Raw genomic sequence first — 25,059 nt, 5'->3', positions numbered from 1 at the left:
CCCAAAAGAGGAACATGGAATGTACTCACTCATAATTGGTTTCTAGCCATAAATAAAGGACATTGAGCATATAATTTGTGATCCTAGAGAAGCTAAATAAGAAAGTGAACCCAAAGAAAAACGTATAGTCACCTGCCTGGATAGGGGAAGTAGACAAGATTGCAGGGCAAAAACTGGGAACTTGCGGGTGAGATGATGCAGTCTTGTATTTCAAAGTTGTTTGCTTTTTGTTATGTCACTAAAATTATAGGAAAAACAACATTCAATGGAGTCAGGCATCAAACTCAGATATTTATACTAAGCTTTTAATGCATAACTTAGGCATTCTCCTTTGTGTGACATTCTTTTCAATGCCTTTAACTTAGGCTACTACAGCTCAGTATCAAAGAAATTCACATTCTTATAATTCTCTGTCAGAGGTCAGGGTCACAGACCTCTGTGGGTCACTCTCTCCTCTGCATAAGCTATGGATTGCTTAGTAATTGAAAACAACCAGCAATGAATTACAGATGCTTGATGGGGCACAAAATGTTTGACTTTATACTCATCTTGTCAATTTACATTTAATTTTAATACAAGTATATATGAGTAACTCCTCCAGTAATAACTCAAATATTTAGCCTTAAGAATGGGAGGATGTCTATCCTAAAAGAAAACAGCACATAGGAAAAGAAAAATTACAAACAGAATTTAATTACAAACAGTATAATGTTTGCTGAATATTTATTATACATATTTAATATTTTGATTTTATAGATACATATAAATACACATATATACATACAATCTACAAACATATATTTATTTTATTTTAAGATTTCTGAGGTAATATTTTATTTTATTAGAAATAATAGTGTCATGAGAACAGCCTTTTCAATTTTCTTATTGATTAACATTGTTCATTAACATATGATGATATAGAAGCTTCTTTTCTAACCAAGCAATTTCTGTTAATTATAGGTAAATTATCTGAGAGCTAATCAGTCTGTGAGGATATAATGATATTAAAGTAGAATTATCATTCTGACAAATTAGTAGGTATGAAATATGAAGCATCATGCATTGATCATCATGAATAATATAATTTGACACTGAGGTCAAGACAAATGCATGGGCAGTAAACAGGGAACAAAAATATGTTTATTCTCAAATTTAAGATAGTATATATTTAACTGTTTCTCTTTGTTTACACATAAATAATAATAAAGTGATCATTAAGAAAATACATACTTTGTAAATACTATATTGTTTCAAAAATGTTTCTCAACATTAAACAATATTCTCTACTTTTTATGGATCTTGATTACCATGAATTTAGAGAAGGAATGCTTTTAGCAAACAGTGCAGGGTCTTGTGCAGCATCAGATTATACAAGTCTCTTAATCAGGAAAGAAGTGAATCAAATCAGAAAGTGTTCTATGTCAAGACTCTTCTGACGCATGAAGTTAGAATCTTTTATGAACTTCAAAATCCATTCATTTGTTTCAGGCCTTATATGTTGTTCTTGCAAATCAAGCCAACTTCCTATTATTTTCAAATGATTGCCAAATGCATTCACCTTTGAGCTTACAACTTCATTTTTTTACCACACAGTAATTTTCTTAATGGCTAGTGAAATTGATTACAATATCAGCCATGAGTTCCATTAATATTTTGTGACAGTAAAAGGGGTTCTTGGCAGGTTCCTGAATAGAATTCATCTGATTAAATATGCATTTTTGATTACTGTATAACCTTCTACAACCTTTACTGTCTGTCTATTGCCATTAAAGATTAATATAACAGTCTATTAGATAAAATAATAATCAGAATGGATCTGCATCCCTTACTTCATCTATCAAATCAGGTCAGACCATCATTTTTACTCTTCAAAGACATTTGTGTCTGTAAAATCCCCATTTAGAAGAGAAATAAATTCATTAGAATGAAACGCTATGTTAGTAAAATGTGTGGATTTTAAAGCATATTTTCTAGCCAAACAAAAGAAAGTTGCCACCTCTTCTAAAGAAGCATCTCAAAGGAAGGGAAAAAAAAAGAAAGAAAATGAGTAAAACCTAACATTCTAATATTTGTCTACAATCTACCCATCTAATCAACCAACAATTTTGAAAACATATTTCTTATCTGTGTTTTGTCTTATCCAGATTAAACATTCATGTCTGTTATATTTGTTTCCCCTTTCTGAATCATTTACACACAAGTCTATATACACATACCTTTATATAAAAAAAACACCATTGCCTAGAAAAACAGATTTTTTGTGACAAATTAGGCCCCCAAATAAATATTTTTAACAAATTCCCATCCCATGTAATTGTGAGACAGATTTTTGTATCTTTCTTCTTGAAGAAAATGCCATGCCTTACAGAACAATACAATTACCAAGGTGAAAGCTCCAATTCAGTAGACTTTTAATTAGTGTATTTTCCTTATATTATGTAGTACTGGCTATATTTGATATGAAAGAAATCTGTTCCAGGTCAGTGTATCTTTTACTGATATAAAATAGCATGCTCATATACATATTAATGCAATACTATGCAATATTTAATTTTGTGATTATCTATGATTAGCCACATGGTTTGTTACCTTTTCTAGTAAGATATTCTCATCTTGCTTTCTCTGCATTTGGCTGGCTGGTGACTGTGTTTTTGTTTGTTTGTTTGTCTTTGTTTGGTGTGTTGTTTAAAAGTTGTTGTGGATAATGGTCAGGAAAAAAGATAAACAGAGGAGATTATATTCAGGTTATTGTTTTGAAAAGAAAAAAGGGAAAATGCTGTGGGAAAATGTCCTTCTACACTGTAAAGATTTGTCACTTGTATTAGTTTAATAAAATGCTGACTGACCACTAGTCAGGCAGGAAGTATAGGTGGAGCAACAAGACTAGGATTATTGGAAGAGGAAAGGCAGAGATGCTGTCATTAGCCAGATACAAAGACAGAAAGATGAGAGTGCTTACTGAGAAAAAATACCAAGCCACATGACTATACATAAATAACAATTATGGGTTAACTGAAGTTTTAAGAGCCAGTTAATAATAAGCCTGAGCTAATAGTTCAAGCAGTTTATAATTAATATAAGCCTCTGTGTGTTTCTTTGCGACTGAACGGCTGTAGGACTGGGTGGTGCAAAAAATTACATCTACCTTCTCCTTTTATACTTGCTTCTTCCAAATACTGTTATGAATGATAATTATCAAGAAATTATAATGTTTACTATTTAGAAATGAATACACTTCACCAAAAATATGTGAAAATATATAATTGACATAGTATCTCTGAATAGGAACTGACTTCAGAATACCAAGGACACCAAAATATCTGGAGGCTCCAGATCTTTATAGAAAACAACGTAGTATTTGCATGTAATCTACCCATAATCTCCTAAATAACTTAAAATATTCCTAAAAATTGCCTACATGAGTAAAGATATTTACAACCAAGCTTGGTGACCTGAATTCAGTCTAGGAACACACTTGGTAAAAAGTAAGAACTGACTTCTTCATGCTGACGTTTGACCTCCACAAGTGTGCCACATTACATCCATGCTGTGAACATGTGCAAATACACACATGAATAAATAAATGAAAAAATGTTTGACAAACAAATTTATCTGGTATTTATAATACATAATATAGTAACCCTATTCAAATAATTGTTTGGTGGCATTGCTTGTAAGTCTTTTAGTGCTATGAGAGTTGTAATCACTCATGGCTTAATGACAGGGATACAGCTAGAGACATGCATTATCAGATTTTGTCATTGTGAGGAATATCACAGAGTAAACTTAGACAGTCAGATGATTAGCCTGTAAATGTGATATAATCTCATGGAACTACTGATGTACTTGCGGTTTATCATTGACCAAAATGTCACCACATGATACATTAGTACATTCCTGACCATTCATAAGTGCACAAATATAGAAACAATATATGTGCATAGCCAGCAGCATTTGACAAGGTTTTCTCCATAGTTAACTGTATTTTAGCTAATAAATAATAGCCCTGAATTTCACATATTACTGCAGTATTTTTTTTCTATTTCAGTGTATGTACACACTGTTTCGATGATTTGCATATCACACTATCTCTGCAAACATTTATTATATCTTTGTGATAAAAATATTAATATATTTCTTCTAGATTTTTGAGTCACATACAAAGTCCACAGTTTCAAATGACATGCATAATAAGACAGGATTTATATCTGGTTAAAATTATCTTCTGTCACTCTGAAAATATTCCCCTAGCTGAATGACTGCCCATAGCAGAAAAGCGTACTTCTCATATTCTGAAGGCATACTTTAGCCAGTTCTTTAAAGGTGTTCATGTCTGCACACAGGGCCTTTAAATATTAATTATCTTAGTGATCACTGCCTAGGCTTTAATCCAGTTGGATTGATCTCTTTATAGAAGCATCATAATATAAACAATACAGACAAAGAAAGAACAGTGGGAAGGGAGATGCTGAATCTGAAATGACATCCCACTAGGGTTTTGAAAATTGCTTTTCTATACACTGAAGTTTTTTCCGTTTTAATATTTTTAAAATATAATTACATCATTTCTCCATTTTTTTGTTTTTGTTTTTTGTTTTTTGTTTGTTTGTTTGTTTGTTTTGGTTTTTCGAGACAGGGTTTCTGGCACTAGCTCTTGTAGACCAGGCTGGTCTCGAACTCACAGAGATCCGCCTGCCTCTGCCTCCCAAGTGCTTTTTCTCCCTTTAAAGTCTCTAATAGATCGCTCTTGCTCTGTTTCAAATTCATGGCCTTCATTGTTATTACATGCATATATGACTAGATATAGATAGGTAGCAGACAGACAGATAGACAGACAGACAGACAGATAGATAGATAGATAGAATGATATAGATACATTTAATATACATTTCTAAATATATTCTGCTCAGTCTGTATAATGTTACTTGAATGTACGTGTTTATAGCTGGTGATTTGGTATCATATGACCAGGTGACAGGGCTCTTCCTCAAGGAAGACTGTTTCTCGCATTCTTTGTTTCCTGTAGTTCTTTGGGTAGGGTTCAGACCTAATGGACTTTTTCCAATTGACTTTGGCATATCATTTGTCATCCTTGTTCAGCTCATTTTTAGGCAGTCATGTTGGTAAGACTTCATGGGTATAGCTTCAGATGTTACTAGAAGACAATATCTCACAGCAAATTCTCTGATCCTTGAAGTCCTGTCCCTCACAACCCTACAAGCATCCCCATGCAGTAATAGTCTCTGAACCTTAAGTTTGTCATCTTTAAGATGCTTGTCTAGAATGTCACTTGTCACTTGATTCTGACCCTAGTTGCTCTTGCTTTTCAGAGACCGTTTTATAACTTGAAATGCCCCTGGCTGTCAGAAAATAATGAATCATGTATTACTGCAACACAAATGCCTGCCTGGGGACTCATCTGTTCAATAGGTTCTCTCTAATGTCTTAAAAAAATGCCTTCAGTAGAGAAACCACTATCCTTAGGCTGTTCTTCACAAATTAAATTATTTATGAATCAAAAGGTTTCAGATATACTTGTGAACAATATTTTTATGGCTATAGAATTTAGTTTTTGTAACTCATATTTTAATGAAACTGTATAAATTATACCAATGCTGGCGAGTCAAATTTTCACTTTCATAATTTATTACTTAAAATGTTAGTGTGATTTTAAAATATGATTTTCCAAGATTAAAATTGTTTGTTTGTGTGTGTGTGTGTATGTGTGATGATCCATGGGGAAATTGGAGGCAACTTGCTGATTTTGTACTTGTGCAGGTAAAATAGTATTTAGTGCAGGATACTCTCTAAGACAGTGTCTGGATGGATTTTCGAACTGTACTTTTTATGAGAAAGTAAAAGTATATTTTAATAAAAATACTCTTTTTATGAAAGAGTAAATCAGAAAATTTGTTATATAATAAGATATGTACTTTTTATCTGCAGTTGATACTGAGGTGTAGACAAGTTTGTAATGTCAAATTTCAGTGTTGAAATATGAATCTTTAAGACATGCTGTAGACAAGTTGTGCCATTTTTTGGTGATGAGATCATGAAAATGGAGGCCTAATGAACATGACAGAAGTTCTTATAAATTACACACAAAAATGATCCTCAGACCATCTTACTTGGGAGGATACAGGCCAAAGAGGGTTATCTGGGGAGAAAGCCCTTATCATATTCTCAACATTCTGAAACTTCAGGAGACTTCAAAGTAGACTTCTTTCCCTACCATACTGGACACTAGCACATTGTTTATAAAACTCTTTTCCTGTTATTCTGTTCTAGAAGCTCAAAGGGACTGAATTTACTCTGGTCAAGTTAAACATGTCTTTATTTTTTTTTGTGTGTGTTGGTTCATATTATACTGATCTTATTTGCTCCTTGATCATTTTTCCACATGTTAAGGTTTAATCTATAACTTGTAGGTATTTTCTAAGTCTTTAAATTCAGTTTAGCAGGAATAATACCAATTGCTCTGCCTGTAAAATGTCCAGCATTCTTTACAAATTAGACAGCAAATGTTCCCTTATTCTTGAGATTCTGCTCTCTTTGATTCACCTGTAATTTTGTCTTCTAATTTATATCTATAGTGTAGCTCACAAGTGAAAGAGCACAGCACTGATGTCTCCAGCTTCCCACTGGGACACTGTGGAAAGAAGGGGAAGCTTCATGGACCAATTTTTTTCCAGATTTTTTCTTCAACGGTCCCTATCAAGTATACATACTTTTAAGAACTGTCCCCTGGCTCTGGTGGTGGTGCATACCTGTAATTCCAGCACACTGGAGGCAGAGGCAAGTAGATTTCTCTGAGTTCGAAGCCAGCCTGATGTTCAGAGTGAGTTACAGTACAGTCAGGGCACAGAAACATTATCTCAAAACAAACAAGCAAACAAACAAAAACTCCAAACCAAACTAAACCAGACCAAACCAAAACTCTTTCATTTAGATCCTCTCTGCCACAGCTCAATTACCTCTATCACCCACACAATTTGTCCTTCGCTAGGCTCCCCACCACCTTGACCTGTCTTTATGTCTGGCTCTCTGCCTGAGTTACCATACCTTTGTCTAACTAGAGTGAGTCATGTTGCAATTTCCTTGCTTTCACTTTTCTTAGAGTCCTTTTGTTTTCTGTAGACAGTTTTCATATTTGTGTGGAATGAAATGACTCCTGATTTCTTCTATTTTTAAACATGTATTTTCTTTTAGCCTATTTTCTTGATAGTTGAACTGTTATAGTATTCTGGGCTAAAGTACATTTTCCTAACAGCCTTGAGGATAAGCTTGATGATCTTCTCCTGCTCAGCAAACTGCATGGTTGCTAGGATACAAAACTTTTTTATTTTTTATTTTCTTCCTTGAAAGACTAGCATTCTTCTTTATTTCATATTTTAAATTTTGAAAGATGTATCTGTATGTGTGTCTGTATATGTGTGTTTGTGTGCATGTGTGTGTTTGCATGTGTGAGTGTGTCTGTCTGTCTTTTATGTAATATCTCAAAACCATCTCCCAAACATTAATATTAGAAAATTCTCCTTGGCCTTTATTTTTTCTTTTATGCTTTAGTTTTTGTTTGTTTGTTTGTTTCTCTCTGATATCCTGCTTTGCTTTAGTCTACACCCTGGAAGAAATTTATCCTCGACAAGTCTACCATTTACCATGTGTCTTATAAGCTATGTACATGTGTGTGTGTGTGTGTAAATATATATTGTATATACTTTTTAAAAATTGTCAGGAGTTCTCTGCTTCCACTCCCATTTGCTCTGTGTAGCATTATGCTCTACTTACTACTTTGGAAAACCCAAAAGAATCTGGATTATAATTTATATAAGTGGAATTATAATTTAAACTCTTAGCCTTCTCTTATTAATACCTGAGTGTGATAAACTTAGCTCAAAAATTCCAAGCATTGTTTAAGTTCAATCCTCCCTATGAAATTCAAAACAAGCTAACTTGTTTACCCCAGCTTCTACAGTTATTAAAAACAAAAGTTAATAATCTTCTCTAGTCTTATAGGCTTGATACTAATATCAAATGGGAAATGTCATTAAAAACCATTTTGTGAGCTAAGTGAAGGATTTTATATCTAGGAAAATAAACTTGTGCAATGGGACAGTTGGAAAATAGGAAGAAATGTATTTATTTGACTTGGAGAAAAAAAGTCCTCTAATAATTCACCAATAAGTCAGTCAAAGGTCTATTTGGGAGAAATTTTGACTGGGTCCAGAATGCTCTGAATTGGTTTGTACTTAATAAATGCCTATTAACAGATAAAGTTGGAATTTGATTTTAAATACAACAGTATGCTTCAATAATATGTAAAGTACATAATATTTTTATGTGTACATGAGGACAGAATGACTCAAAACGTACAAAAGTAGTAGAGTTATCTTTCTTGGTACCCCTAAAAATTAAAGAAAGGAGTGATATCTATCTTACTGAGTAACTGCTATTGGAACCTTTGTCAGTGGCTTGCATGTGTTGCTGTTTGTACTGTAGCTAATTTCTCAATAGAATCTCTTTGACCTGTTTTTAATTGGTATCAAACATTTGACTTGGAGACATGTGACTTCTTTACAGTCAAGAAGATCCAATTATTCTGTATAGCTTTGGTGCACGCTTCTGAAAATGCATTTTGCTAACATCAAATGTATCCCGCAGTGATGCTGAGTTCATCTCACTATCATCATCGTTTAATGAAATAGAAGATTACAACTTTTGCATGAGGCAATGCTTGCCCTTTTTGTTCTAAATTGGCACCCTCAACTTTGTAGATTTCCTTTGAGACATCTTTGGTGGTTTGATGTAGATACTTAGAGCCCCAGTTCTGAAATCTGGTTTATTGACTAAAATCCTAGCAATTCCACTTACCTCTTTGACCCCAGCCAAATTCTTCAATGTCAGTTTCCTGACATTTCAAACTGAAAGCAATAATAAGAGTTTTGTGAAGTTTTGCTGTTAGTATAGTTAATGTACTCATCACAGTAATTATGCACTTGTCACTGATAATCATTATTATAACAATTATTACAAGATACCTAATTTCTAATTCTATTACAACAACATGCATAAAGTCTTGAGCTGTGGTATTATATGAAAAAAAAAAGGTACATAAGGTCTCAGAATTGAGAAAAGTTTCTAAAAGTCTGCTTTTCTTAAATATGCTATTTAATTTTAAAAATTATAAAATCATGTACTTTCACAGTTTTTCCATTAGACAGCTATAGTATGCACTCAACCAGACTATTAAGACTTGCAGACATAGTAAAACACTGCAAGTCAATCTACTCAACATACTTTTTACTGTTCTACTTGTAATTTATCTGGTAAAATGTTGTCCTATATACTGGCTCCAGTTTACAAAGCAAATGATAAAAGAAAATTCATTATTTTTTTAATTTAATGTTTGTTTTTGATAGGTAATTCAATAACCTGTTTGACTTGTAAATGTATAATATATGAACAGATCTTATGACTTTACAAGCAGCTATGTAACTCAAGGTAAAGATGGCAGTATGTTAGTTTCTTAAATATGTATCTAGAAATATTAAAAAATAGTTATCTTATTTTCTTTTTTTGTTTTTTAGACAGTTTCTCTGTAGCTTTAGAGCCTCTTCTTTTATAAAGTGGGTCGCATTAAATATTCTCTCCCATTCCTTAGTTTTTTTAAAATAAAATCTATAATTTGTTAATGAACTTTTGTATATAGTAAGTTATGGATTGAGTTTTGTGACTCTACTCAATAAGTCTCTCAGTCCAACAATTGAATTTTAGTTTTTATTTATTCATGTGGCTTTCAGGTCACGCATCTCATGCTCATCCAGCTCCCTGTTCCTATGTATCCACTGTCTGCCCTTGCACTCTCCCTCCAAATAAGTTAAATTAAATTAAATTTAAGAGATTTAAGAAAAGAAGAGGAAAATCTCATCGTAGAGTGTCACAGTAAGTAGCACAGCGTACCCTTTAGTCCATACATCGTTATTTGCAAGTGTTCATTGGGAAGAGTCATTGGTCCTGTCTCAGGCCTTTGGTTTCTGCTACACTATTGATACTGGGTTCTCACTGGGACTCCTGGATAGTAGGTTGTGGCATTGTGTCCTGGAGTTACTGCAGCTTTGGATCTGTAGGACTGGCCCCTTGACGTCCTCCAGAAGATCATAGATGTGGTGGATGCTGGAGTTCTCCCCCATCCTCACCTTTAGGGTGAGCTCTCCAGCATTGCCTTGGCTAGTTCACCCTATGAAGAAAGGGGCAAGAGGCAGGGTCAGTTCTCTTGCTCTCATGCCCTTAGGTCCTGCTCACCCACACCTATACCAGCAGGACCAGCTCTACTGTGTTGCCCAGGTGAGGTTCAGGATCCAATCTCCTGAGTGTTGGAGCCGGTGAGGGGCAGGGACAGCTCTCCTGCTTTCATGACCCCAGAGTCAACTCTCCCACAGACAGGTAGTGAGAACTGGAGAGGAGAAGGAATCTCTCCCTTCCGTGAAACCTTATGGTAGATGAGGGATGGGGCCTATTCTCCTTCCTCACACAAGGTCTTGATGCAGCTGGCCTGCACCACCATCCGATAGGGTCAACTCTTCTGTGCTTCCTAGGTGAGGTACATGGCCTGTTCTCCCGTATGCTACAGCCAGTGAGGGGCAAGGACAGCTCTCTTGCTCTCATGACTCCAGGACCTGCTGGAGTCCCACTGCAAAGGTGGGGAGGAATGGGGGAGAAAATTGTATCTCTCCCTCACCCAGATCACTCTATGGAAGATGAGGGGCAAGATCAGCTTTCTAATTTTCAAGCGCTCATGGCCAGCTCACCCTGGCCCCAGTCAGCAGGATCAGCTGTACTGTGCTGCCGAGGCATGGTGTAGAGTCCCTTCTGAGTGCTGCAGCTGGTGAGGGGATGAGTCAGCTATCCTGCTTGCAGCAGGCGGCAAGAGATGAGAGTGGAGTTGATCTTTCCCTCATTCATGCCACCACATGGCAGGCAAGGGGAATAGGCCAGTTCTCCCACTCATCCATTCTTCAGGGCTAGCACATTTATGCCTCCACGAACATGATCAGCTGTATTTTTCTGCCCAAGCAAGGAGCAGGGTCTGCTCTCCTGAGTGCTGCAGCTGATGAGGTGCTGGATCAATTCTCCCCAGCACTGCAACCAGTAAGGGACGGGGCCATCTGTGCAGAACTTTACCCTTTTGGCCTTTGACAGTAACAGGAGAAAGGAATATCAACACAGACCACGGCTGCAGTAGGGTCACAGACTCAGACATAGGCCTTGGCAGTAGTAGCCCAGGCCCGGACATCACCATCACTCCGGCTGGCAAGTAAACCTCACAGCTCAGCCAATTTCTCATGGTCTTCACCTCTTCAGATCTGCCTCTTTCCACAGGACTTGATCGATTCTGCTTCTCTCTTTCCCATACCACACCATATATTTGTTCATTATCATAGTGCTTGACTTCCTGTTGTCCCAAAGTAGCCTGTGTTTTCTCCTTGGCACCCAAGACAGCCTTCCCCGTCAGGCACGTGGGTGTCCTACTCCCACTCAGCTGCTTGGTGCAATATCGTTGAAAACAAACGTGCTATTCGAATCTGTTGGATAAATAATATTGAACAGTTGAAAGGAATATTTTGCATGTGTGTACTGAATGGTATAATGCATTATTGACGGCAGAGTTGTTAGATTGGGAGTTTGATACATTATTTGTAACAATTCAGAAAGATGTTTTAAAGAATACATTATTTTATAATATTAGCAAAGGTATGTATTATGATCAAAGAGAAAAAGGTGAGTGGTAAAATAGCCCTCCACAGGCCAAGTTTTCCAATTCTAAATAAAAGTAGACCTGAACATCACCCCCATGACAACTGGAATTAATTCGAGAAGACAACACCCCCTCTCCCAACAAAGTTTACCCTCAGGCTAGGGACATAAAAGAGGGGTTGTTATAACTGGTAGAGGGTTGGGGGTTGAGGTGGAAATTTTTTAATCTCAGGGCTCTTTGGGAAGAAAAAATAAAAACAAAAAGTAAAAAAAAAGCATATAAATATGATAAGATAGAATGGTAGATTATTGTATCTAGTTTTTAAAGCACCTATTACTTTTCAATGTTTTACATTGGCTTTAATTTTGTATATTGTATGAAAATTTTGTCTAATGATACAAAATTTGAGATTAATTTTAAAAAACATATTGTAGATGCATTTCTAATCTTGTTCAAGGTATTATACCTATACAGCTCATTTAACAATGTAATGTAAATTTCTAGCCCTTGAAAATTAATATTAATAGCTTCTTAGGATAATGAAGAAATATAGGTTAGTAGTTAATCACCTAGTATAATAAACTTGTAGTCACATTAGATATGTTTCCAAGGTCAAACAAAGATATAATTTAAATAGTTAGGTCATCTTCAAACACTTCAGAGATCTACAGAATATGGCATTTACGATGCTCTAATATCATAGGTTCTTCTTTTTTATTACAATGAGACATGTCTGCTCCTGGCAGCACCAAACTACTTCAGAGAAGATAATGGGCATCGAAGAAACGCCACATGGAATTTACTTTCTTTGTGACAAAATTAAGGCACTGGGGGAAAAAAATGACCCTGCCTTGACTACTGACATTATGCTGTGCTATTTAGACAAGCAAGACACAAAATATTCTGCTTCACAGAACTGTCTGTTGAATATGTTAGACCTGTAGGCCAAAGATGAATGTACCAAATTGCGGAGAAATTTTGGTGACTCTCCAGAAATCCAGTTGTTTCAATCATTACTCACATTTTGGAAGTCGCTTTCTCATTATCCCTGCTTACTCAGTTAATGTAATTCCTTCTTGGATCTCTGAGGGAGTTGAAGATTAGATAGCTATAGTTACAGTTTACCAGACAAAGAAAGCAATTTATGATAGAAAGTAAATTAGGCATAAGACTTTAGACTCACCAAGATCGGATAGATATGAAATATTTTCTCTGAATTTTTCAAATGCAAATGAACTAGACATTATTGATGAATTTATTGCCTGTGTAAATTGTATATAGTAATTGAAATTATTGTATACAGTTTTCTTATATTTGTTATAAGCCTTCTTTTTTATTTTAGACAAAATGAAGAAATGTAGTGGCATTTCAAATGTATTTTAATAAACAAAGACTACCCAAAGATCTGAGAGTAAAACAGTTCCACTGGTCAGCCTTACAGACCAGATTATAGTAACACACACCTTCAATCTCGGTAGCCATAATCATATACACCTTTAATCCCAGTAGCCATGCTAGTTGGCATAGTAACTGGTCAGTACATGCTTTTAATGATTTTAGTGTATGCCTTTAATCCCAGCTCTAGAGAGGAATATAAACCAGGAAGACAGCTCTCACAAACAATTTTTATCTGAGATTCCAGGAGGCAGGATTACCATTTCAGACTGAGGTCGAGGTAAGACCAGTGACTAGCTGTTTTGCTTTTTGTATCTTCAGGTTGAATCCCAATTTCTGACCCTGAGCTTTTATTAATTGCGTTTCATCATTCAGGGGGAATAACAGGCATGCGTACATAGATAATTTTCTCTGTTCTGTAACTTTTAAACTTTCTTCTGCATCCTTGTGTGTCAAAATGCAGATGACCATAGCAAGACACAAAGGAGACATAGCAGGGCATTGGACAAATATTTACATAACGATAAATGGTAATCTATTGCATCATCACTCAGCATTAACAAGTGAGATTCATGAATTAAAATGGCCTCTACATTGTCTTCCCTGAATTAAGACACGACTATGACTTTGTGCAATGCTTGGGTCCTACTGTGCTCTGTCCCAGCAGCTGGCATGTCACTTACCCTTGAGCACTACCCCTTTCTGCCTTCCCCCACTGCTCTTACACATTTTCTCCTCATATGTTTTATCTTTCCTCATTCTAATATTTGTCTCTGGCTTATCATGTTTCCCTGAGTTTCCTCAGAAAAGTTTATAGAGGAAGTTGTATTTGTGGATATTTTATGTGTAAAAATTTTCCTTATATTATTCTCCTCATTGATTTTTCTGATTGAGTGGTTCTTGGAAAGATGAAGCAATTTTCCACATGCCCAAGCAAGTACTTATGAAAAAAACTCTGAACATTTTTTGGTTTCTTATCCTTAGTAGTTGGACATTTCTGTTTTGCATTTTTCTCTTCAGAAGGATACAGAATCTTTGTCAGCTGCAGTATTGTGAAATGTCACCACAATATTCTAATTTGTGTCATGACTTCTTTTTCCCTGTCTTTTTGCTCAACTTTCCTGCCTAGCTATATTCTGCCTGGCTAATGGCCAAATTATCTTCTTTATTAACCAATGGCAATAAAACATATTCACAGAATACAAAAGAGCATCCCACATCAAGGATGCTTTGGCTGTTTTCTGGTTTTGTTTGTTTGTTTGGTTGGGTGGGTTTTATGTTGTTGTTGTTTTTCCTTACTGGTCTTTTGTTTTCCAATTTTATGTTTTTATGGGCTTTCTGTGTGGCTGTTTCTCTCTGCATGTGTATATGCTTCTGCTGTTTCTTTGGGTTTTTTTGTTCTGTTTTGTTTTCCTGATGGTTTGTTTTGTTCTATCAGGACTTATTTGTATATTTTATTTGCAAGTTTAGTTTATAAGAGAGAGAGAAAGAAGGCACAGAGTTGGAAAGATGAGGAAGACCTGGGAGGAGATGAAGGGGTTAAAAACATAACCAAAATATAGTGCATGAAAAAAAATCTATTTTCAGTTTTAAAAAGGAGAAGAAGAAGGACATTATTAGGATTCAGGCCTCCTTGAGAAAGAAAACTATGCCTTTCATAGGAGAAGGAAAAAATATTTGTGGTAGCAGCCTCTGAAAATAATATAAGGTTCTTGTATTTTCAAAATGTGGCAATACAATTACTGAATTGAATAACATATTTTAGCACTAGTCAAGAATTTTATCGTGTTACTGCTCAGTATGTTGATTATTTTGAGCAATAATTGTTGCTAAGTAACATGAAAAGCAAAGGTAAAGTAAAGGTTCATTCAAAATACTGAGTTTGCTAATGTTTCGCTTTTTTAGCTTTTAACAAGTGTTCTACCACTCTAGTCTATCCAAGAATCCTTAGTGTTTACTTTTTATAAGGCAAAAATAATAGAATTTTAAAGATACTTTACAGTATTTCTGTCAGATAATATAGCTCGATTCATTCTGTATTTTAAACCTGTATTCAAATTAAAACATATTTAATATTTATTATTAATTTAATTTTAAACAGGGTTTTTTCATATATTTGGATTATGGACCCCTTATCTCAACTCTTCCCAGATCCTCTCCACTTCCTCACCAACTCAAATTCACATCCTTTCTTGCTGTCTCTTTCTGAATAGAAAACATACAAGCATCTAAAAATAATAATAATAAAATAAAAACAAATAAACTTAAGTAGACAAAAATCAAGGAAAAATAAGAATAAAGAGTCAAAGGAAAAGCCCAAAGAGAACACATACATGCAGACAAGCATATGCATATTCACATACACAGAAATTCCATAAAACCACAAAATCAGAAACCATAATGTATAAGCAAAAGACATGCAGACAAAAATATTGTTCAAACAAAACATTATGAGACTAAAATAAAGAACCCTCCAAAAATACCATTGAATTGAGTTTGTTTAGGCTATCTACTGCAGTGTATGGGGCCTGGCCTTAAGAGTGGTTTGAACACCCAGTGAGACAATGAGGAAGAAAACTAATTTTTCATTTGTAATTGGTTATCATTAGGAGATAGCTTTTGGGTTAGGGATGTATGCTTGTGTCCACTTCTACTTTCAGCCCAGGAGACCATCAGGACCCTTGTAGGCCCTGCACATGCTTCCACAATCTCAGTGAGTGTCTATGTATTGGTCCTGCTGTGTTTAAAAAGCCTTGTTTTCTAAATATCCACCATCCTCTCTGGCTGTTTGAAACTTTCTCCATCCCTTCCAGATGTTCTAGACTGCTGGGGGGGGGGCATTTAATGGAGACCTCCCATTTAGGACAGAACATTCCAAGAGCTAACATGGTCTACATTGTCTGGTTGTGTGGATCTTTGTATTTATTCTCATCTAGTACATGAGAAACTTTTTTGATGGCTGAATAAGACATTAATTTATGGGACTAGCAGAATTTCCTTAGGAATCATTTTATCAGTGTGTTCTTTTAGCAGGACAGTAGTGTTTGGATTTCCCCTAGGTCTCTGATGTGTCTGGTCTTGGTCACTTTTGTTGGAATGGGTTCCATCTCATAGAGTGGGACTTAAACCAAATCAGTTATGGGTTGATTATTGGAGTCAGATCAGCATTGTAAATCAAAGGGATTGTAGCTAGTTTGGTATTGCCTTCCTCCTTTGCTAGAGTGCCAAATACTTTCCAATACCATGAATACTAATTAGTATGAATGAAGGTTCTGGGTAGGCATTAGCTCAAATTCTCCATGTTCAATAGGTTTTGTATTTGTTGTCTTCAGGATTAGGATTTATCATCCATTTGAGGAGAGAAACCAATAGCCTCTGCAATAGCTTTTTGTGTGTGTGTGTTTTCTGGCCCCTTTGACCAACTCTATTATGTGTAACCCATTCCTGGATCTAAAAGTCTACATTTAATTATAAAAGATGTACAGAAGGACTCAATTTACCACATTATTTGGATATTTCATAGAGATCACCTTCAAAAATATCTTTATTTTTGGAAAATTGTGCTTCATCTAACCTTGGGTAGGACTTTGTTTATTCATGGTAAGGGAGCATTTTGTCAAATCTAAGAAATGACAAAACACTTATGGGGAAGAAGTGATGCACCTCCTTCTAAGGACTGAAAGGACATCCTTAGTCTACAATGGATGCAAAGAAATATAGTCTTTCAGCAGGAGGCTCTCATTCCTAGTTCTGAAAGGATATAAAGAAAAATTGTAGGCTTCGGGTGTTATAGACATTTTCTTTGGAGAAATGTCTTTCTCCAAAGGGGAGAGTTCTGGCTCCATTGAAGAAGGATTCCTCTGGTCATGCAGCAGGGTGGAGGAGTCTTATCAGTTGTGATGATCAGGTGATTGCCACCCGGAGTTCCTGAAGAGACGTGGGAAATATAGAGGTCTGAAAGCAGATGATTTGGTTACAGATTAAACTGAGACATTTCCCAGGAAGACTGGGGAATGGATGAGAGCAGAGGTGGGAAAGAGAGAAGGGGCCAGCGAGATAAAGCGGTCATAGAGTTGATTCAGGGTGACAATGACTTGCCTATTGCCAGGATGTTGCACTAAAATAAGCTAGCAGAAGTAGAAGAGAGCTAAAGAGCACCAATGGAGGTGGGCCAGGAGAAAAATAGAGAACTAATGTAAAGAATTATAACGGGTCTGCGTGAAAAGGTCTCTTTAAGCCAGATTCTCTCCAAAGCATCTAAAATTTTTGTTTGCAGATATATCGGGAGCAAATGAACTTGTTGTAGAATGAGGGCAATTGGGAGAGCTTCCTTGAAATGCTGTTTCAGTATAGTATGAAGTTCAGTAAGTAAAACAATTAAAAGACAGCGTAAAACATAGTATGAAATAACAAGGAGGAAGGGTGACGGGGAAGAGCCAGAGTGGAAAGGAAACAGAAGGAATTTGTCGGATCCGTATGTCTGATTTCAAACCAGTTGGGATTTGTTGCCTGGAAGCAGCACTGTTCCAGAAGGGCTCAACCCTCTTCCTTAGCAGCACTCAGAGCTTACACTGTTGCTCTTGCAGTACCACACCAGTGAGGGAGTTGAGCTGTCCCTGAAAGGTGTTGAGCTGATCTGAGCTAGTGAGACAGATAGGCTTATTGATGCAAAGAAGGCTTCAGACCAGATATTTTAGTTATAAGTTCCGAAAGCAATGTCTAGAGTAGCAAGAAGAAAAATAATTTTGATGGCCCATTTGACTGCTTTTAAGAGTCTGGGGATGTTGATCTCTTGGTACTTATGCAACTTACTCAGGTAGGATGGTGTTCCATCCGTGGGAACTACTTAAACCTCGGTTTTTTTTTTTTTTAACCATCCAAGTATATTGTAAATTTAACCCATTGTACTAAAGCTATCAGTTTTTATAGTGATTTTTAAAAATATGCCTGATTTGGAATATTATTTTGCATTAATCATACTTTAAGTTTGCTTTAAACTTGTTTTGCTTTACCTGGTTTAGGCTTAATTTTGAAAACATTTGCATATACTATGTGATGGAAGATAACAGAAGAATATTATGTGAGCTAAATATTGGTCTACCTCTCCCTCTGGCTTGTCTCTGTAAATCTCATTTGTACTTAGTGTGACTGGCCATTAACTTATGTATATTGATTACCTTTAAGAGTTTAGAATTAATGATAATTATTTTATAAAATTAGAATTTTATAATTTTATCCCTTTTAAGTTTGAGTGTTAAAAATCATAATTCTTGAATTAAAAATCCTTTAGTATCAAAATAAAGTTTAAACTATAAACACAGTTCACAATGAGACTGAACATTTTAGTGTACTTTTTACAAATTTCCAATTTTTAATATGACTTAGTTTCTTCAAATAGTTAAAAGTTAGCAAAGAGAACAAAAATATCACAGTTTTCACATAACTTAGTTACGACTTGAAATAAAATGTTTTCAAAATGTATTAAAGTAAGGAGTATTCAAGTAAGTGTATACAAGGGGTATTGTACTTCCTCGTTTTAAAGATAGAAAACAACTAAGGAAAAGGGATGGAGTTCTTAGAGAGTTAAACAAAGTCAAGAAAGGGGTATGAGATACGTAAAAGCTACCCTCTATTGGGAAGAGTCTGCCTTCAGCGTGTAATATGTTGTCTTGGGCTGTTATATTTTGCTCTTTCTCCCTGTCACAGAGTCAGGTAGCTAGTCTGACCCAGGACAGAGGTGTTATCAGAAACTTACACAGACATGCTTGGGTTGAAGCAGATTGGCCAGACTGCATCTTCACAACCAGCCTTCTCAGGAGAGTAGAATAGCATGAAACAAGTTTTCTGTGTTATTCACCCCTCAAAGGCATTGGAACCTGTGTAAGACTGAACCCATTGCTCTACATATCCATAACCCATTTGTGTGGGCACAGACAGTCTCGATGCTTTTACCTCTTAACTGTTAAAGATCCAAGCAAGGATTTTCCAGGTTTGGGGAAGCAGAAACACAGGTAGGCCAAAGCACAAGGCAAAAGAGAGGCATATGGTGAAAAAGTAGTCTCGAAAAAAACAAAAAAAAAACAACAACAACAAAAAAAAGGAACAATGTAAATATACAGGTTTGGAGGCCTAGCTGAATGAGTGGTTGTTCTAGCTCTGGACATGGTTATAAGCCAGAGCCTTGAGATAGATTAAAGTAAACTAGGAGTTTTGTCTGGGAGGGAGCCTCACACCATTTCATCTTAGGGAGTTATTTAAGTTGTTTAGATCAGTGGTTCTCAACCTGTGGGTCTTGACCCCTTTGGGGTGTCACATGTCAGATATCCTGTGTATTAGGTATTTTCATTACAATTCATAACAGGAGCAAAATTACAGTAATGAAGTCAAAGTGAAATATATGGTTGGGGTCTGTATTAAAGGGTCGCAGCATGAAGAAGGTTAAACACCTCTGTTCTGAGTTGAACATTTGTGCCAGCAGTGGTCTTTCCGTTTTCAGAAGCTCCAGTGAACTTCAGATCTAAGACTGTTAGGCCAGTGAAAGGTTCTGAACGATTTGACATAAAGTTCTAGGAATCTTTGACCAATTGTACAGAGCATCTCCTAAGTCTAGAAATTACCAAACACACTCGTTAATAAAGAGGCATCCCAAATATAAGGCACAGTTCCAGGGTCAAGAAGCTGCATATGGCCGGGCGGTGGTGGCGCACGCCTTTAATCCCAGCACTTGGGAGGCAGAGGCAGGCGGATCTCTGTGAGTTCGAGACCAGCCTGGTCTACAAGAGCTAGTTCCAGGACAGGCTCCAAAACCACAGAGAAACCCTGTCTCGAAAAACCAAAAAAAAAAAAAAAAAAAAAAAAAAAAAAAAGAAGCTGCATATGACAGAGGGAGATTCTCGAACTTCCAGCAGACTGAGTAGTGTCTTAGCCAGTGGAAAGGCTCCCGGCCTTCGACTGAATGGGCCACACAGAAGAAAGCTCAGTGAGCTCCCAGATATAACTAGAGCACTTCTGAATCAGGCCCAGTGAGTATCCTTTTCCGAGTATTTTGTTATGATGCCTGTGTGTGACTTCCACATGGTCTCCCACCTAAGTCTGACTGTCTGGGCAAGAGAGTAAGGTGGAAGAAAAAGGTCAGAGACAGAGAGTGTAAAGAAAAGGCTTCCTCCAGGCAGTGGTGTGGTGGTGCACACATTTAATCACAGCACTTGGGAGGCAGAAACAGGCAAATCTCTTTGAGTATGAGGTCAGCCTGGTCTACAAGAGCTAGTTCCAAGACAGTCTAGAAAGCTACAGAGAAACCCTGTCTTGAAAAGAGACCCATATATATCACCATGCAAAACTCAAGTACAAATGGATTAAAGACCTCAATATCAGTCCGAACACACTGAATCTGATAGAAGAGAAAGTGGAAAGTCCTCTACAACATATGGGCACAGGAGATGACTTCCAATGTATAACCCCAGCAGCATAGACATTAAGGGTAACACTGAATAAATGGGACCTCCTGAGACTGAGAAGCTTCTGTAAAGCAAAGGACACTGTCACTAAGACAAAAAAGGCACCCACTGACTGGGAGAAGATCTTCACCAACCCCGCAACTGACAAAGGTCTGATCTCCAAAATATATATAGAACTCAAGAAACTAGACCGTAAAAGGCTAATCAACCCAATTATGAAATGGGGCACTGAGATGAACAGAGAATTCTCAACAGAAGTTCAAATGGCCAAAAGACATTTAAAATCATGCTCAACTTCCTTAGCTATCAAGGAAATGCAAATCAAGACAACTTTAAGATACCATCTTACACCTGTCAGAGTGGCTAAAATAAAAAACACCAATGATAGCCTTTGTTGGAGAGGTTGTGGAGAAAGGGGTACACTCATCCATTGCTGGTGGGAATGCAAACTTGTGCAACCACTTTGGAAAGCAGTGTGGCGGTTTCTCAGGAAATTCGGGATCAACCTACCCCTGGACCCAGCAATACCACTCTTGGGAATATACCCAAGAGATGCCCTGTCATACAACAAAAGTATATGCTCAACTATGTTCATAACAGCATTGTTTGTAATAGCCAGAACCTGGAAACAACCTAGATGCCCTTCAATGGAAGAATGGATGAAGAAAGTATGGAATATATACATATTAGAGTACTACTGAGCAGTCAAAAACAATGACTTCTTGAATTTTGCATGCAAATGGACAGAAATAGAAAACACTATCCTGAGTGAGGTAAGCCAGTCCCAAAAAGAGGAACATGGGATGTACTCACTCATATTTGGTTTCTAGCCATAAATAAAGGACATTGAGACTATAATTCGTGATTCTAGAGAAGCTAAATAAGAAGGTGAACCCGAAGAAAAACATATAGGCATCCTCCTGAATATTAACCTTCATCAGGCAATGAAAGGAGACAGAGACCAACATTGGAGCACCGGACTGAAATCTCAAGGTCCAAATCAGGAGCAGAAGGAGAGAGAGCACGAGCAAGGAACTCAGGACCGCGAGGGGTGCACCCACACACTGAGACAATGGGGATGTTCTATCGGGAACTCACCAAGGCCAGCTGGCCTGGGTCTGAAAAAGCATGGGATAAAACCAGACTTGTAGAACACAGCGGACAATGAGGACTACTGAGAACTCAAGAACAATGGCAATGGGTTTTTGATCCTACTGCACGTACTGGCTTTGTGGCAGCCTAGGCAGTTTGGATGCTCACCTTACTAGACCTGGATGGAGGTGGGTGGTCCTTGGACTTCCCACAGAGCAGGGAACCCTGATTGCTCTTAGGGCTGACGAAGGAGGGGAACTTGATTGGGGGAGGGGGAGGGAAATGGGAGGCGGTGGCGGGGAGAAGGCAGAAATCTTTAATAAAGAAATAAATTTAAAAACAAACAAACAAACAGAAACAAAACTAAAAGGCTTTTTGACAGAAATTGGTTGCTACGCAGGGCCATTGGGGCTTGGGGTAAAGTGTTAGAGCTACTCGCTAGTAATGAAAGCTCCAGAACCTTTCCAGGGTTTCTGTACTGTATGCTAGATTAACTACAAAGCAGTGACAGAGAGACAGAAGGTGAAAAGAATGACAGACTTCTTCTGACTTTAGGTAGGACCATGTTTCTTCACAGCGAAGGAGTATTTTGTTAGTCAAATGTGTGGATGACCAGAACGCCTATAAAGATGAGATACAGTCCCTTATTAAATGAACAGAAACAACTTTTGTAGCCCACGAGGGAAAGTGGAAAGTTGAACGTTTCAACAGGAAACTATAGAGTATTCCGCTAAATTTGTATCATTATTAAATACCTATTCTCTGTCTTTAGCCTGCAGTGACCTGGAATTCAGAGAAGTGGCCAACAGACTTCGTGACTGGTTCAAGGCCCTTCATGAGAGTGGGAGCCAAAACAAGAAGACCAAAGCTCTGCTGAGGCCCGAGAGAAGCAGTAAGATTTTTAAAATTGGATAAAGCTATTTTTTGAAGAAGTTGATCTATATCCAGTGAACTTCTAAGAATAAGCTCACTTGTCAACATATATCCTTTACCTATATGATAAAAAAAAATCCAGCACATTGTTTCAAAGGACTTCTACAGTAGTATATAAGAAAATAAAATAAAGCCTTTAAGTCAGCTTTGACTTAGGAATGGGGCTTGTGTCTTCAGAGCATTTAAGTTCTAGTCAGAACTGAAGCATAGAAATACTACCTGCCATGGTGATACATGGTGGAAGCAATAGCATTCTGAAGACTGTGGAAGAAATATGAGTTCTAGGTCCCAAGGGCTGCATAGCAGGACACTTTAAAAATTAAGAAAGAAGGAATTAGAGAAAGGAATTCCAAAGCTCTATTTATAGGAGGATATAAAACAAAGGATTTTGTTACTACTTAGAGATCATAAGTGGACTTATTTGGATTTTGATGACATGTTTCATTTAGTCCTGAGTGAAATGGATATAAATTCATGAAAGTCAGTTGTAAGCAGAGACCTTTTGTTTCCAAGCCGCCCAGACCTGAAATAACCAGAAAGAAACTGTACTATTACAACACTGCTTATCTTTTTAGCTCATACTTCTTAATGGCTAGCTCTTATATCTTAAATTAACTCATTTCTATTAATCTGTGTTTTGCCACATCATTGTGGCCTACCTGTAAGGTTCTGTCCAGCGTCTGTCTCCTGTAGTGACTTCATTGCTACTCACTGACTCTACCTACTCTCTCCTCCTCTATCTGCTTAAAAATGCTGCCTTGCCCTACTCTACGCTGCAATAGGCCCAACGCACCTTCTTTATTAAACAATAGTATTCACAAAATACAGAGGTGAATCCCACATCACCTCCACTTTTCTGTCTACATATAAAGGAAAGTTTTAACTTTAACATAGCAAGATTACATACAACAAAATGGTTATCAAGCAAGAATTAAAGTTACAATATTTATTTCTACTTTATCTTTCATTATAACTAAAGAAAACTGTAACTATCTATTCTTCAGCTCCATCAAAATCTCCAGAAGGATATAATATTACCTAAGTAAACAGGAAGTGCATTGTAAGCAACTTCCAAAACTCTAGAATTGACAGAGACATCTCACTGTCTGGACAGTCAGCCAAAATTCTTTGGTAACATTAGGGTACCCATCTTCAGCCTACAGGAACATAGTATCCAGCAGACTTTTCCATGAAGCAGGGAATTTTAAAGACAGTTCTACCTGTACTGTCAGTTTGTCAGTCACTTTCTTCTGTGTCCTGCAGAATGTCTGGCAGACACTTTCATGAAGCAGGAACCCAGAAGGAATGTCTCACCTTTAGGCAAGTTCACCAGTAATTTTTCTGTGGGTCCTGCATGTCTAATTTATACAGCATAACAACAAGCAATCCAGGAAAAAGCAGTTTCTTGCCCAAATAGCTCCATGAGGAGCCTCTTCAATGTCTTATCATCCTCTTGAAGTATATTGGTGCTGCCAGGAGCAAATATGTCTCATTTTCATGAATAATCCTAATTCTTAAAACATTTTAAATGCCATATTGTTAGTCTGTGAAATGTTTGAAGAATACCTATCTAATTGAAATATACCTCTATATATCTAGAAAACCTAACTAGCATTACTACAAACTTGACTATTTTAGATGACTATCTGAGCTGTATTTTAACTATACATTACATTTTTGAAGAGCCACACAAACATAATATCTTAATCAAGAGCATAAATATACATCTAACAAATTTGACCTTAAATTTGTATCAATAAATCAAAATCCATACCAATTCAAAGTATTCATCTCTGTAGCTTATCCCCCATTAAATGTAAACAAACATTTATAAACATTATTTGGACACAGTTCTCTTGAAATTGTTTCCTGCTTTTGGTTGGGCCAAGTATTTTTGGGGGGAGAGGTTCACAGAGACCTTTTGGAGGTGGGTCTTGATCCATCACACCACAATAATCTGGAAGGAATCCACTGGTTCTCATTCTCTGTGGTAAAAAAAGCAGAACTTCTTTTTCAAAACAACATATCCTTAGATCCAGATTCTGGAGTCATGATCACATTTTATATATATAATGTTAGTTTAGATTAGTTAGTTTAGAAATGTCTCTCTGTACTTAGCTCATTCACATTAAAAAATTCACAGAAAACACGTAGTGCAGACTCTCAGTTTATATTTCACCTTTACGTGGCTTATTTTTCTTTACTTCTTTAATTTATTACTATCTGTACTCTCTCTCTTTAAAGACTTTGTTTTAATTTTTTTAAATGATTTACTTCTTTTTATAACTTTCTATACTCTTTTCCTTTTCTCTCTCAGGCCTACGTAGATTTTTTTTTTTTAAACACAGTATGTCTCATTTAGAGGTCTTTATGTCTGAATCTGTCTTCTTGTTTATCTGTGATTCTTTTCTGTTAGGAATGCTTATT

The 25,059-nt window shown here is 36.6% G+C and overlaps 1 protein-coding gene across 4 annotated transcripts in view; it reads left to right on the top strand.

The window, feature by feature from the left end:
- The window catches only part of Spock3 (SPARC (osteonectin), cwcv and kazal like domains proteoglycan 3), a 355,207-nt gene that overhangs the window by 309,210 nt on the left and 20,938 nt on the right, over nucleotides 1–25,059 (top strand). For all 4 annotated transcript variants that reach the window (XM_057752524.1, XM_057752526.1, XM_057752523.1 and 1 more), the window contains exon 7: nucleotides 22,472–22,591. In XM_057752524.1, the coding sequence (XP_057608507.1) occupies nucleotides 22,472–22,591 (120 nt within the window). The remainder of the gene's footprint in view (nucleotides 1–22,471; nucleotides 22,592–25,059) is intronic.

Source organism: Chionomys nivalis, chromosome 20, assembly GCF_950005125.1.
Source record: "Chionomys nivalis chromosome 20, mChiNiv1.1, whole genome shotgun sequence".
In the NCBI taxonomy this organism is placed as follows: Eukaryota; Metazoa; Chordata; class Mammalia; order Rodentia; family Cricetidae; genus Chionomys; species Chionomys nivalis.
The sequence above is the reverse complement of the archived record's forward strand: the minus strand, read 5'-3'. Positions and strand labels throughout refer to the sequence as shown.